The sequence below is a fragment of the Cardiocondyla obscurior genome, linkage group LG07, assembly GCF_019399895.1.
Source record: "Cardiocondyla obscurior isolate alpha-2009 linkage group LG07, Cobs3.1, whole genome shotgun sequence".
Taxonomy (NCBI): Eukaryota; Metazoa; Arthropoda; class Insecta; order Hymenoptera; family Formicidae; genus Cardiocondyla; species Cardiocondyla obscurior.
In genome coordinates, this window is record NC_091870.1 from 8,594,151 (window position 1) to 8,609,511 (window position 15,361).

At 36.5% G+C, this 15,361-nt stretch overlaps 3 protein-coding genes across 3 annotated transcripts; 2 read left to right on the forward strand and 1 right to left on the reverse strand.

Annotated features, from left to right (window-relative positions):
• Positions 1-499: 499 nt before the first annotated feature.
• Lsm1 (U6 snRNA-associated Sm-like protein LSm1) lies at positions 500-1,475 on the forward strand. Its single transcript, XM_070659041.1, has 3 exons — positions 500-633; positions 936-1,120; positions 1,218-1,475. Exons 1-3 carry the CDS (start codon positions 576-578, stop codon positions 1,389-1,391), a joined length of 417 nt encoding a protein of 138 aa, XP_070515142.1. The 5' UTR covers positions 500-575; the 3' UTR covers positions 1,392-1,475.
• Positions 1,386-6,198, reverse strand: LOC139103907 (rho GTPase-activating protein gacN). Its single transcript, XM_070659032.1, has 7 exons — positions 5,983-6,198; positions 5,569-5,738; positions 5,293-5,502; positions 4,838-5,214; positions 4,411-4,767; positions 3,547-4,278; positions 1,386-3,344 (listed from the first exon to the last, which is right to left on the reverse strand). The coding sequence occupies exons 1-7, from the start codon at positions 6,105-6,107 to the stop codon at positions 2,631-2,633; spliced, it is 2,685 nt and encodes an 894-aa protein (XP_070515133.1). The 5' UTR covers positions 6,108-6,198; the 3' UTR covers positions 1,386-2,630.
• A 276-nt stretch (positions 6,199-6,474) lies between these two features.
• On the forward strand, positions 6,475-14,125 carry Lqfr (clathrin interactor lqfR). Its single transcript, XM_070659027.1, has 8 exons — positions 6,475-6,749; positions 8,613-8,692; positions 8,780-8,901; positions 9,096-9,472; positions 9,592-9,799; positions 9,927-10,434; positions 10,586-10,732; positions 11,065-14,125. The coding sequence occupies exons 1-8, from the start codon at positions 6,709-6,711 to the stop codon at positions 13,893-13,895; spliced, it is 4,314 nt and encodes a 1,437-aa protein (XP_070515128.1). The 5' UTR covers positions 6,475-6,708; the 3' UTR covers positions 13,896-14,125.
• Positions 14,126-15,361: the final 1,236 nt, after the last annotated feature.

Below are 15,361 nucleotides of genomic sequence, written 5' to 3' on the forward strand. Positions count from 1 at the left end.
CTCGAACCGAAGCGCGGTTATCGCCCGGAATGTTAAAAGGCTCCGACTCCTCGTCAGCTCGGATTTATTCGAATTAAAAGCTTCGCAGGGCCGCAGGCGACGACGTAAAACAGGATCCAACTGGTCGCCAACCGTCCCGACTTGTGCCGCGAAACTGGTGCCGCGATCGCCATCTGCAGTCGGCGTCGCGAAATATTCGGCGAGGTTTACATGAAACGGCGACGTTATCTGTCGTTGAAAATTACGCAATTGCGATACATTATTCGAGCTAATAATTTTCGCCGCTTGCGATACTCGCATGAAAAATATTAACGCAATAAACGATACATAAATAATAGAATACAATCTTGAAATTCACGGCACCGACCTCCGCGTATCGTATGTAGGAAAGAACGCAATCGACATTTCCATTTCTCCATCGGATCGCAGACCTCGCGGCGTGCTCGGCGACAAGCTAGTTTTCGTTGGTTCGGCGAGCAAAAAAAAAAAAATATATCGTCGACTTTTTCAACAGTCTCCGTCGGTGGCTCGTTTCACGGCTTGATCTCTTTGCTCGTCTCGTTCAATCGAGTGAAATGAACGAGACTAATGAATTGCCACCGGGGACAGCGTCGCTCCTCGAGGAACTCGAAAGTACGTATTTCTGATATTTACGATCGGAGGCACTCACGTGCCGGCACTTGTTACATACTCGTTTCGTACTTGTTTCATACTTTCGTCGTTACTGTCACTTGATCTTGGCTTCCCTTAAATTCTCTTAAACGCAGAGCCTTACGTATAACTAAATTGTATTCCTCGGCATAATTAAATTAATTAAATTATAAATGTATAACGGCGAGCTATGGAGAAACGTAACTGTCGCCGTAGGCCTAATTTCGAGCTTATAAAATGTGTACAATGTATTTATATCATCATGACATTTGCTTCTTATCTAGAAAAACTTATGGTTCTATTGCGAGACGGCAGAACGTTAATCGGCTATCTTAAAAGCGTCGATCAATTCGCTAACATAGTACTTCAGAGTACTATCGAAAGAATTCACGTTGGTCAAGAGTATGGTGATATCCCGAGAGGTATTTTCATTGTAAGAGGGGAGAATGTTGTGCTTTTAGGAGAAATAGTAAGCGTTTCACAAATAGAAAGATATTTGTTACAATTTTGCTAAGCATCCGCAATTGTTGTATGTTACTTAAATAACGAATATGCTCACGTTGCAGGACATAGAGAAGGAAAAGGTATTGCCGTTAAAAAAGGTGACGGTGGATGAGATTTTGGACGCACAGAGGCGTGAACAGGAATCGAAACAAGAACAGAAAAAACGAATAAATAAGGCTCTAAAGGAGCGAGGTTTTGCATACATACCGGATTTAAGTCACGATGATATGTACTGACATACAAATGTATATATTTCTTTTATATGAATTTTATCTAATCACTTTATATTAAATATAACTATTCGTTTTTAGCAGCGAGCAGATTCATTATTTAATTTATTATTTCCCAGCTAATTATGTTCTTAAAAAAATAGTTATGATAATCTGTCGATTTGCTGTTTCAAAGTTTTTTAAAAAATTATATAAAGCTTATCTGCTACTTCGTATAATAACAGATATAACGTACAATAATAGATTCTTCAATAAGTCTTAAGATACCTTCCTTTTTTTATATATAATTAAATGTCATTATTGTTTCTTACTTTGCTTGCAAGATCTTTAAAACTGTGCATTGCATAAATTTAAGTAAAAAAGTAATAATTACACTTGATATCAAAGCATATAGTTGTGTATTGTGCAACTTGACAATTGCAAAATGAATTAGAAAAAATGTTTCGCTGCATTTTATAGAAATGTGCAGTTTTTGTAAACGTTTTTATTTATCGAGATTGTCATGAAAAGGAAATGAAATGCTTTTAGATATCTTGCATCGTATGCACAGTTGATAACTATTCAATTTCCACAAGAACAGAATAAATAATCCAGTTATTGTTGGATAATTAATATGAGACTAAATTATATGTAAGATGTCTCATGTAAAATAGGTGGAGATGGAAGAAATGTCATCACGCAAAGTTTAACGATTTTAGACACCTAACGTTGCTTACTTTCATACATTTTTTATGCGTAAATTACAAAGTGCAATTACGTTTTATTTTAAATAAAATTCCATTTGTTTGGTCACACTAATCGATACAATTTTCTTCTGCAAAAAGCCTATAAAGCAACACTCAAAATTTATTGTTAATATTTAATGAGTATTTTTATAATGACTCACTTAAAGTAATTTTTTAACTAACAATTTTTAAGAATTGCATCTATTAGTCCATAAAAAATGCGAAATTTTTAACCCAACTGCACTTTATAATGGCATTATGAACAAAAACGCATGAAAGTAACTTGAAAGTGTAAAGCATCTAAAAAATATCTCTTACAGAACAATTTTTCTATCTCCAATAATTTTTTTATGTAGATATAGTACTGTCCAGTTATACGTGAGACATCTTGTCATAAGGTTATGGTCACTGATAAACTTAAATTAATGTCGCAATTTGTCTCAGCCTTAAACGAAGTACAAAAACTACTTATACTTAACGATATATTAATTTTAACAATTAAATACTTAATACGGTTAGCTTAAAAAGATGTTTCTTGAAAGCTATCTTTTCTTTGTGTCGATTCGTCTCGGAGATTATGCTTACATTCCTCATTTCTAGTACTTTTAGCTACGTTTTCTCTAACAGATTTTTTCGAATCATTTCGCTGTAAGCTGGTACCTCGTTTTCTCGGAGAAGATAATTCTTCTGTTTTCTCTGTGGAATTATTAGCGCTATTTGTACTACCGGATGCTATGCCGGAAGTGTCAGATTCTGGTTGGTTACCGTCCAAACAGCAAAGTAAACTATCGGATAGTGTATCGTCGTTCAATATATTTAAATCGGATTCTGATTGTTCAAAGTCTCCTGTTCGTGACGTAAAGCTAAGATCAACGGGACTAGCGGTTAACACGCTTCGCGATAATAAATACTCCTTGAATGTACTCGTTATGGACATCGTACTTTGTTGAGTACAGGCGCAACAGTTTGCAATAGATCGTACACAACTATGTTTCTCAATCGCGTTCAATTCATCATTTTCTTTACTCTCCACGTTTTTCGTATAAGCGAGAGCATTGTCCGTGCTGTTGTACGTTTGGGATTCTTCTAAAATGGAAGCGCAATTATTTATCGCATTAACCATATCTAGATTAGATCCACGTAAATCGCAGTTGTTGCCAGTGACGAGATTGCATAGATTTGAAGTCGAAACAATCATCACTGGCTTTCTAGAACGCGGAGTCATCATAGTTTCCTACAAATAAAAAAAATTAATATATTTTTCGTTTTACTTAATATGCAAACTTGACTATTTTTAATTTTATATATTATTTCTATTATATGTACACTGAAAGGCAGATAAAAAATTTGCTTCGGCGACGGCGGCTTACGGCTAGCGTACTATATATTCGCCTTTCAGTGTACATTTTTAATATAAAAATATATTTTAAATTTACCTGCATAGCTTTTGTCATTTTTGTTGCACTTTGAGTAATTGGACTCATGCTTCTATCGTTGTTAGTAATAGGAGTCAAAATATAATCGTTAGTTACCAAGCTTCGTCGTAATAAACTCGATGGTGTCGACGTATGAACAGCATACACATTCCTGAATCTGTTTTTTACCCTTGGAGACGGTAAATTATGCGTGCAGGCGCCTTCAGCATGCGATTCAACATTCGAAGTAGTATCGGATGATTCTACGTTTAAGGCACACATTTTCGAAAGAGACGTTTGCATGTTGGTTGTTGCAATAGACGCAAGGGCAGATTCCGATTTTCGTCGTACTCCATCATTTGTTACATTATCACAATGAGTGGAATACAGGTCGGGTGGTTCACTGAACGGTCGCGTTAATTTACCAATGTCGGATTGACTATCCTCATTAATTATTACATTAATTTCTTGTAAACTTGTACTTGAACTGAGCTCGCTCGAACCCAAACCCTGTTTTTTCTCACGAGGTGTGTCCTTTTCATCTAACTCTTCTCTCGTTTTTATAGATTCATCGAGTGACAAATTCTTTTTTGTCTTATAATTCGTCAACGTTTCATTCTTAATGCTATCTATACTACCCATATGTTTGACATGTAAAAGATCATTGTTAGTTGTATCACAGTTTTCCGTGCTAAGCTCGTCGTTCGACTTACTAAGGACCGTTTTTGTCGGAAGAAATGAGTCTTCGAGCTTCTATACAGTACATGCAAAGAAAAATAGATAAAAATTGGTGAAACATGCTATTATTTTACACACAAATATATAAGGAATAAACATATAACGAATATTCTTTAAAAATATATAAAGAATTGTAAAAAAACTAACCGTTGATAATATATTTTCTTCGCTGCTTGATCTAGTAATATTGCATCCAATATTAATATCAAACTTTTTGTGGCCTAAGATTTTCTTTTGAAAGATATGTTTCTTGATGGAATCCCCAAGACTTTTCGTTTTACAGTTTTTTACGTGCCTAGGTGTACCTTGTCCGTTTTCCTTGTTAAATTGTTTTACAAGTCGTCGTTTTTTGGCAGACTCCGGCATGGCTTGTATATGAGCATACAACTGAGCCAAGGCTGCTTGTGTGTCTTGTGTGGAATTGGCTTTTGCTGTTAATTTACGATCAACAAAACTAAACACAGTATGGGCTGTACCAGTCGCATCTGGTACTGACTCGTTTAGCTGTAATTAAAAATTTTTTATCATGTTGTATACAGATATAACTAAATATTATTTTAAATCTAAAACTTACATCAGTCTTCTTGGGACTTAGTAATTTTCTTTCTTGTTCCATCCAGTATGCTCTTATATCTGTAGCTAATTTTGGTGGAATTTCAAACAATTCTGTACCTTTTCTAATCATAAATGCAACTAAACACGATAGATTTTGAGAATTAATATGTAAGGCCTCAGGTGATAATTTTCGTGGGCACAATAGGTGAGGTGTAAAAAGTGTAGCCAATGTATCACTATTCATTTTGTTACAGTGTTCATAACTTGCAGTCTTATTTAATAGGGTGAGAATAGATTTTAATAAATTTCTGTTAGAAGGTGGTAAGAGCAGCAGCAACAATTGTAAGGAACTCAATAACCTTGCATCATTCGTTTTTACATCCAAACTGCATAATTCTACAAGTGAATTTATATGTGGTGATAAATGTGTTTTATATATTCAATATATACAAACAAAATTATTTTTTTCATTACCAGCAATCTGGCAGTGTGCTGGATAATGCAAGTCTGTCAGTAGAGGCTCAGATAATTCTGCCAGGAACCCTTTTAATACAGAAGCACAGTCATGCACACTGAATCTACCATCATCCAGATCTAAAAATACACCTTGTGACATGGCTGCTTTTAAGTCTTGCTGTCTTGTTAGCTTCCCAGTTCGTCGGAAAATTCCTTCTTGTACAATATCTGTAGAACAAGAACAAGACATTTGATTCTATGCTCGAATTTCCTTCACCTAATATGTCCACTTACTTTGTTCTTTGGATAGATAATCTATTAGTTGTGTCAAGTGATTTATACCATCCACAGACAGCATGGCACTATCTGTACCCTTTTCTAAATTAACTGAAGACTTGGATTTCTTGGTAAAGCTCAGGAGGCCCCATTTCTTCAACCTTGCTTTCTCTGTAATACTATCGCTACTGCAAAAGAAATAACATTCGATCGAGATATTTTATATTTTTATAGTAAACTTAGTTGTAATATAAAGTGGCCTGTAACTCTCTCGTCATTCACACGGCAGCTGAAATAACGTTCGAGCGTTATCGATGAATCGGGTGAGATGCAAAGAAAAAAAATATCTCAAAAAGGCTTTTTATCGGGTGTCAACGGTACACCATTTGTACGAGAAACGTGAGCAGCGGGATGGGGGTCGTTATCACTTACTCTTCCGTATTGAGATCCAGTTCGAAGGACAGGTGCATTTTTACGAGCGTGTGAAATTGCTCGGGATTGACCTTACGCATTCTGAAGGCCAGCTTTCCGTCCACCCCGTCGTTAAAATCTGCCATCGTCGTGTATGGTGGAACACAAGCAATTTAAACGCGGCTCCTACATGTTGAATCCGCTAACGACAGTGATGCCACCCGCCGACGATTGTAGGCATTCAGAACAGTGACGCCAACCTGCAGATGTAACGCACGAGAAAATAATTAAATCAGCTGTCGCCGTTTCCCCGTCTTTCTTGCTGTTAAAAAAAAGAAAAAAAAGAGTTGCGCGTGTAATTAAAAATTAAATTAAACCGAGCTTCACCTGCGTTTAGTAGCGATTGGCGTACAACTCTTTCACGTAGGGCGGGCCTAAAGAATTTCTTCCATGTAACGCGGCCCTAACGTTTCCTCGCAGCGCAATAAAACTGCATGGCCGCAGCGCGATCTCGGGAGACACCTGTGACCGCGGCTCGGTGCTGTGCAAACGTGGAAGGGATAACATGGCTACCGCCTGGTGACGTTCCGCTCGGTCGTCGTCGTGGACTATCAGATGCTCGGGGAAACATCTGGTGGACGTTCTCGTGCGACGTGCTGCCGATAGCGAGACCTGCCGAGAGCGCGCCGCGCGTCCAGGATTGTGATCGCGCGAGATTTCGCATCGCCCGCTACCGACAACGCAGACATGATGAACATGTGGAAAGTGCGGGAGTTGATGGACAAGGCGTAAGTCCGAGCCTCGCGCGAGGTCGCTTCTAACCTCGCCCGCAGGCATTTTATTTAATCGCGCTCCTCCACCTAACTTCGCGCCGATCGTGATAGAACCCATTAGAATTTACCTCGCGAACGGTGTCGCGCGCGATTAGTCGATCTTTCTCGTTGCGGCAGCCGATGAGAACGTTTCGAAAAATCTCTCCTCGGTTCGTCGCGCGCGAGAGGACACGGTTCTCGCGACCGCGCGTCTCCATCGGCGGTCGAAGGGGAGAGGGGGGGGGAGGGAAAAAGACTCGTAAAACTGGAACGAGACGTGTGGGCAATTTTACGGCGCGACCTTGAGTTTCGATTGTGTGCGGCGTGCCGATAAACGATACGAAACAATCATGGAACGATGACGGATGGCACGGGTTTCCCTCACCTGCTCCCTCTTCCTCCCGAACCCCTCCGTGGACTTGGTCTCAGGTACGCGAGCACTCATTTCTTCGGCGCACACTTCGAAGTTCTTTTCCCCAACTTTGCGAGATAACCGCTTCTTCCTTTCGCTTCTTCCTTTCCTTTTCGTGTCTTTTCGATTTGCCGTCCTTGGACTCGTTTCTAATTTCAATTTATAACGCCGAAACTATTCGAGATCTTTCTCCGAATTAAATCGCGAGGAAGAGCACGGCTCTTTCGAAGTACCGCGAAATCTCGATTCCCTTCCTGTCTAATCGCGTCTCTGTCGTCGAATTATTTTCTCCCCGATGTTGGAACCCGTGAAAGCGAAGCCCGCTTAATTAGCTAATTTCAGGCTGCTTGACCCGCGACGAATTATTTCCCTCCCGATGCGATTTAATAACCTTGCTTTTCTTTTGTATTTTATTTTTTTTCTTTCTTTAAGAATTGAAAGATAATTGTGTCAACAGTCATTTTTCACAATCTCTTGCTTAATCAGACTCGTGATCGGTTAAGTAAGCACATTTGATGCCTCCAGGCACGCAGGGGAAAAGTTTATTCATGCGATATGACATACCGATTCTTATCGCTCGTTCTCCAATACTCAACTAGAATTACGAGTCTTTCAGACTCGCGCGTTCGATCAGTTCACGATTTTTTAATTCATATTTACGAGGATAAATCTAATAAATATATTACTCTTCCACTTAATTATTTCATTATTATTTATAGATCTAATAAGCATATTATTCATGTTATCCGACAACCGAGTTGATTAAAAATATTTAACACTGTTTTCTCTAAAAAAAAAAAAAAAAATCGTAATAATTGCTCATTTTATTATTTGATAATTAAATTCGGTGTATATTTAATTAATAGACGCCGAAAGCGATTTATAACAATCGACGTGCAATTCGAGTTGCCGCAAATTAATAAATTAATTTTGAGTCACGTTCCGGTGTAGCGAACTGCGTGAGATACCTCACAAAGCCATATAACAGCTTCGAACTGTAATCATTTACGTAATTCACGGCTTTGTGCACTTTTCGTCGTCGCATGAATGCATTTTACACATTCGCCGTCGTATTTGCGGATCAATTTGAAGCGTTAAGAGAAGAGACGAAAGAAAGAGCGAGAGAAAGATAGGTAGATCCGTGCTTAATTATTCTTCATGTATATCGTTACGTTAATAATAAAAGGATCATTATTGCAAACAACTTTTTCGCGTTCGTGCGATCTGGCGACGAACGCTATTTGTAAGCGAAACTGCAAACGATATTGTCCGCTATTGTACGCACATACATCGAGTAATTGGCGATGCAAATGTCATGCGACATTACTAAACGCCTAATTTAACGATGGATTATTCGTAATTTATAGTCCCGTAAACGTTAAAAAAATATGCGGGCGTGAAATTACATTAAGATTTTTTATTTGTAGGACGAACGTCGTGATGAATTACACGGAAACAGAGGCCAAAGTTCGGGAGGCAACCAACGACGACGCATGGGGTCCCACAGGTACGATTACCGTTTCTGGAAATAGCGTCTCGACGTGTACTTCGAAACGCCGGACGATTAATTATACGAAATGCATTACTTTTTAAGGTGCAATGATGCAAGAACTGGCTCAGGCCACGTTCACGTACGAGCAATTTCCAGAGGTGATGTCCATGCTCTGGAAAAGAATGTTGCAAGAGAATAAACGAAATTGGCGACGAACATACAAGGTACGCGATTACTGTCCTTGCAGTTACATCACGTTCGAAGTGAAACAATAAACTGTATTGTGCGGAAGATATCGAAGGCAGGATAATTAACATATTGCGAAGTAGCAAACAAAACGCATACGACTGTAAAATGTATTTAATTCTTTATTCGTACTTTATTAACTTTTTTCATTAATTTCTGTTTTCTTTTTCAGTCATTACTACTCCTTAATTACTTAGTTCGTAATGGCTCGGAACGAGTTGTCACATCGTCACGCGAGCACATTTATGACCTCAGATCTTTAGAAAATTATACCTGCATCGATGAGTTCGGAAAAGACCAAGGAATAAATATTAGACATAAAGTTAGAGAATTAATCGATTTTATTCAGGACGATGATAAACTTAGGGAGGAAAGGAAAAAGGCGAAAAAGAATAAAGACAAGTATGTTGGTTTGTCGAGCGAAGCGATGGGAATGAGATTTGGAGGCGGTGACAAATGGATGGACAGTCCCAAGTGGAATAAATCTAATGTAGAAACGTATAACGACTGGGACAATCGTGGGAAGGGATTTGAGGACGCAAACAACAGGTACAACGTCTAACATTTGTATTAATATTCGTTTTTTTATTATTGTTAGAAAAAGAAATATGGAAGTCGAATAAATAATTTTTTTTTTTTTACGTAATTTTCATATTTTTATATTAAAGTGATGATGGAGAAAGAGAGGACTCGGATAATGATAGCCCAAAGAAAAGTGGACGAGAGTATAGAGATACGTTAGACAATACGAATCAAGTCGGTAAATCTGCTCAAACATCAATATCTCCTGCAAATGCATCTCCGGCTCGAACGACGAGAACTATTAAGAAAGTAGATCTAGGAGCGGCAGCTAATTATGGAAAGGAGCAATCTAATGTAAATTTAATGTATTTTATTGTGCTATCATTAAATATTTTGCATTCAGTATAAAATTAAATTATATTTATGTGTAGATATAATAATTATAATAAATTAATTGGAATGTATTCTTTTCTGTTTTCAGAATAGCGCACCAGCACAACAAAAAAATAGTTTATCATCACCGACAAATCAACAGAAGACTAAAAACGATATATTAAATGACATTTTTGAATCACAAAGTGATAATGCTAGATTAGACGATGACGATTTCAATCCTCGAGCGAACACCCAATCGTTTGCTCAAGCGCAAAATACGAATACAGATTTTGGTGATTTTACTAGCGCGTTTAATAATCCCACGACGGTTAAAACGAAAGACAACGACGAGTTTGCTGATTTTACATCTGCTTTTAATAACGTCGCTATATCCAATCCTCCAAGTCAGCCGCAGTCGCAAATAAATCTAATGGGTGTAACGATACCAACTGCGAATAATCCATCAAATAATGTGAATAATAGTAATGCAGTGTACATCAATACAGGCACAACAGCGTTTACTGGAACCTCTGTTTCTCAAAAAACGTCTAATGATCTATTTGATTCGTTATCATCCGAAAGTCTTAATAATCAAATTACAAATAACAATACAGGTAAATTAAATTGCTTAGATTGTGTAGGAATAGTTGCAAAAAGTTTTTTTTAATGTAACAGATAACAAGTTTTAATTATATTATTTTTTATATATTAAAATTATATATTAAAAATTACTATACTAATAAATATTTTTTCTTTCTTTTTTAGTTTCGTCAAATACAGATCTCTTGTCGGACTTGGATAGTATGAATGCCGCAGCTATGAGGCTACCTGATGGACGATTAAATAGCTCTAATAATTCGAATATTTTCGTAGGAATGAACAACGCACCTACAAGTACGGTCAATTATGCAGGTGAGTATGTAGGCGGTTAAAAAATAATTTAATTTGTTAACATCAGTAAATAGGAATTTTTATTAGTAATATTTTTTTGCAATTATAATTTATATATTGTACATACATGATATTTGTGTAATATGATGCATGATATGTAATTTGTCGTACAGATTCTGAGATTTTAATAATGGGATACTACTGAGTTACTATAATATTCTTAGTTATTTATTAATCAATTTGTAAAAAATATAATTTTATATTGTTGCATGCATTTCCGTGAAATCTGTGCATTAAATGCATCTCGGAATTTAAAGCTAATGTAATTCCCCCAAGATAGTCTTTCCTTACAGCCTGTAAATATGAAGAGAGCGTCGTGTCGATTGAGAATCTCTCCAATAATGCCGCCAAACAATTATTGGAAGTATTGTGCGCTATGTGCGATATTAAAAGTCGTGCCGATTTGGAGAGAATAAGATCGTCCGTTTCGAACTACATCAAATTTTTACCAGGGCCTGTTACTCCTCAAAAATACAGCGGTCTTGATTTCGATGCGAAGGTGGATGCCATATTGTACAGAAGAATTTTGGAAGAAATAATCGATAAATTCGATCGTGACTGGCCGCTAAATGAAGATGGCTTGGATCCTTTGATAGAGAAGTTGATAATCGTCGATGGTGCAACAGTCTTTATGTTATTAGAAGCTTTAAATACTTTAACTACTGCTTTAAATGAATCTAAAAATGACAAGAAAATTCATGTTATTTTAATGCTATTAAACAATCTGTTAAAGAGTGAAGCAATATTCTCGGGAATATTGGACGCGTGTAGAGACGGAGCACGTTCTGACATACAGAAGGAAGAATTCGATGAGACTTGGCAAAGTACAACACAAATTTTGATCTCCCTGCCTAGTCGTGTGGCAAATAAACTACAGTTTGACACGCCCGAACTTTACACGCCACAAGTTTACGTGAAAATGCTCTGCTTTCACATATCTTGTGCGATATCGTTTATCAATGAATTATGGAAATATGATATCAAATTAAAAATATCGGCACTGTCATTTTTAATTGGCAAGATTGTAATTAACTTGAAGCCATGTGATTTTACGTGCTTCGCCGATATTTTACAAGAATTGTGTCTTGAAAACAAAAAGAACGAACGACGACTGGTGGAAGATATATTTTGTGGACTAGATTCGGGTGCTATTGAATACATAGCTGTCCTATTTTTAAAGCGTTGCGATTCTAAACTCGGTGTTCATTTCATTTTTGGAAATTTATTGACGGAACCGAATTGGAAATTTATTTTAACAACAAAAATTCCTTTGATACGTTATTACGAGGATGAAAAGCTGACTGTGAATTTAATTTCTTATTTGTCACGTTTGTCAAACGAAAAAAACAATATCTTATCGGAATTATTAATCAAGCTCTTAGAAATTTGGAGAGATAAAAGTATTTTGAATCATGCGTGCATGGAACAGCACAAATACATTACGAAATTGATTATTCTATCTGTAAAACATTGTAAAGATATTTTAAGCCGTGCTGAAAGAGATCAATGCCAGAAACTATTGCTTTCCGGAGTATTTGTTCATCTTGAATGTACAAACATAATTTTAAGAGCGATGGGCATGATGGTCTCCGAAATTTGCGTGAATTCTTTATGTAATGATGATAACGCACCAAAATTAAAATTCGAGTACGATAGCATGCCTGCTCATGTGTTAGAATTACTTCAATCATTGAAGAATTTAAATTTATCTGCAACAACTATAAATGATAAAGAACAAAGCAATGAAGAACAAAATAATGATTTAATAATCGAAAATATTGTCTTTAATTCTTTAAGTAGTAGAAAGATTTACGAGCTGGGCGTTGACTGCGGCGTTTTACCCAGCGTTGAAAATTTATTGAACGAGAAAATCGAAGAGAATACACACTCGTCGAAAAACGACGCGATTAGAAGTGATCCTATAAAAAAAGGTGAAACGAAACAACAGACGAAACCAAATTGCGAGGATAATTCAGATTTAGATAGCGACGATGATTTAATTGCATACGATATGGACGATGACAAACCGTCCAGTAAAGTTCGTCCAACATACCTGCGAGACTTGCGCGATAATTTAACAGATGAACGTACTTTCTCCAATCCTGACATTTTTTCAGAGTCCTTGCTGGCCTGTGAAGAATTAATATTAACCCAGCTGCCGAACGACGATGTATCCTTCGCGATAGAACTCTTACAGCTTCTCGTCACGCTAAAGCAACAGTCTTATATGGAAAACTTTGAACTTGTGATTTTTAAATGTTGCGTGGCGATTGTAACTGTGCGTCCAAAAGAATGTGCAGAGTTTCTTTGTAAAGAGTTTTACGAGGACTTCGGCAAGTACTCACTGAGCCATCGCTTATTGTTCCTGGATATATTAGCGGAATCTGCCAGACAATTATCAAAAATCGATGTTGATGACGTGAATAGCACCGTTACCGTAGATACGGCGATTAAGAAGAAACGAATTCCCAGCCGTATATCACTTTTTATCGATACTCAGGAAAATAAGAAGCAACAAGTGTGGTATAATGAGGACTTCGACATTGATCTGGAAGCGTCGGAAAATAAATCTATGGATTGGCAAGAGATCGTCGATAAAAGAATCGCATCGCGTACGAAACGATTTGCACATAACTCAAAATCTCCCAGATTACGTATTAATTATTTTGGGAATGTAGCGTCTTCGTTTTTTTATCCGCTTCTGTACGGCTTTGGCCGTCGAGACGTTCTCAAGTTAAGCGGATTAAAAATTTATGCGGATCAGGAAAATATTTTATTGCTACGTTTTCTAAAAACGTTGTCTGCCATAATGTTAGCAGCGCAAAACTGTCCGTTAGCACCGAAGATGGGCAAAGAAATACTAGAGCTTATGTGGACAGTGAGGAATCACGACGAAGCTACAGTTAGATTAGCTGTTACGGAAAATATTGGGTCTGTGCTTATTGCAGTACCGAAGGATGCAATTATAGACGAGTTGTCCGAGCTCGTAATGGAGATAAGAGAGTGGCTTCTATTATTACAAAATGTTGTCAATGGCGAACACGATGCAAATTGCAGAGCCTTAAATGCAAAAGTCTTATCCTTTATAAATTTGATTATAGGCTCTACTTTTAATTGTGTGTAAATTAGTCGATAATCAATTAATTGTCACAATATTATTGGAAACAAATTTTTATTTTTACAGTATTATAATCATTTATATGAATATTATGTATGTACACTTTTGTATAGAATATATCTTGTCTTTTAAATTAAGTTTTTTTTCTAGTTATAAAAAAGAAAAAAAAATTTATTAATAATTAACTAATATAAATTATTTAAATTAATTAAACGATATGTAGGTTTGAATAAAAATAAATTTTTTTTTTAATATAAATTTATGTTGAAAGTCTTTATGTCGATTTATGTGCAAGTACGAGATGATTACAAACTAAACTTAGTTTCGTATTTAGGATCAATTGGATTGTCACCTGTTACGAATCTTCTTCCACCTACATCCATCAATACTAAAAACCAAACGTCTAATAATACGACATCTACGCAAATTGGGTCGACTTGGGCTGGCTCCGGATTAAATATCGATCTTGATAACATAATGGGTAGTAAAGCGAAACAATCTGGCCCAGCGCCGACGATGAACCAAATGGCTAGCAATAGTCCACAACATCAAATCAAGATAGGGCGTAAGTAATTTCTTAAAGGCCTGCTAGATTGATGTACCACAGTCACTTTTCTCTTAAGTTCTGCATCGGCGAAGTTAATGCTTTTCGATGAGCTTGAGATAACTGGCAATATTTAATGATATGTAATTGTAAGTCTTAAATTATTATCTTCAAATTAACTATTATAGAAATCCATCTCACGTAATTAATACGAAAACGTGCGGGTGAGTAAGGATGAAATTGTGTATGTCTATAGCAGCAGGAATGGGATATATGTCGCCGGTGCAATCTCTACCACAGAATCAGCAGCAGCAACCCAATGCATTCTTTCCTGCATTCCAATAAAGGTTTGTCGAATGATTTCGTCTAGAACACAAAGTCTCAAAGCACAATATGCGAGAATTTAAGCTTTATGCAGAAACTTATTAATCTTGATTTCGATTAATTCAATTGACGATGATAAATCTTAAATTTTCCGCCTGCATTACAATCTAAATACAGGGTTTAACATTAAATGATTATACATATTGAAATATTTTCCATTAGCCCTAGGCATAATGTTTTAGAAGGCATATATGTCAAAGACGTGTGTTCGAGAGACAGTTTGAAAGGATAAATTGAAGCATTTGGAATTTATACATATATAATAATATGTGGTAACAAAAATTCATAAATGCAAATAATGTACAATAATAACGAATAACATACAAAGAAATCAATCATTTTCTTTATTATTACGAGGCAGCTAATAGAAATATAATTCTAAACCAATAATGCTAAATACGACGATAAACGGCATTCCTGTAATTCATATAATACGTGTAATTTCTGTAACATGCGTCATACTACTTGTGTATTATGCGGGAACAAATTTGGCAGGAATTATTGTCGTGTGTATTTTATACATAATGTATATTAATCTTGGAAG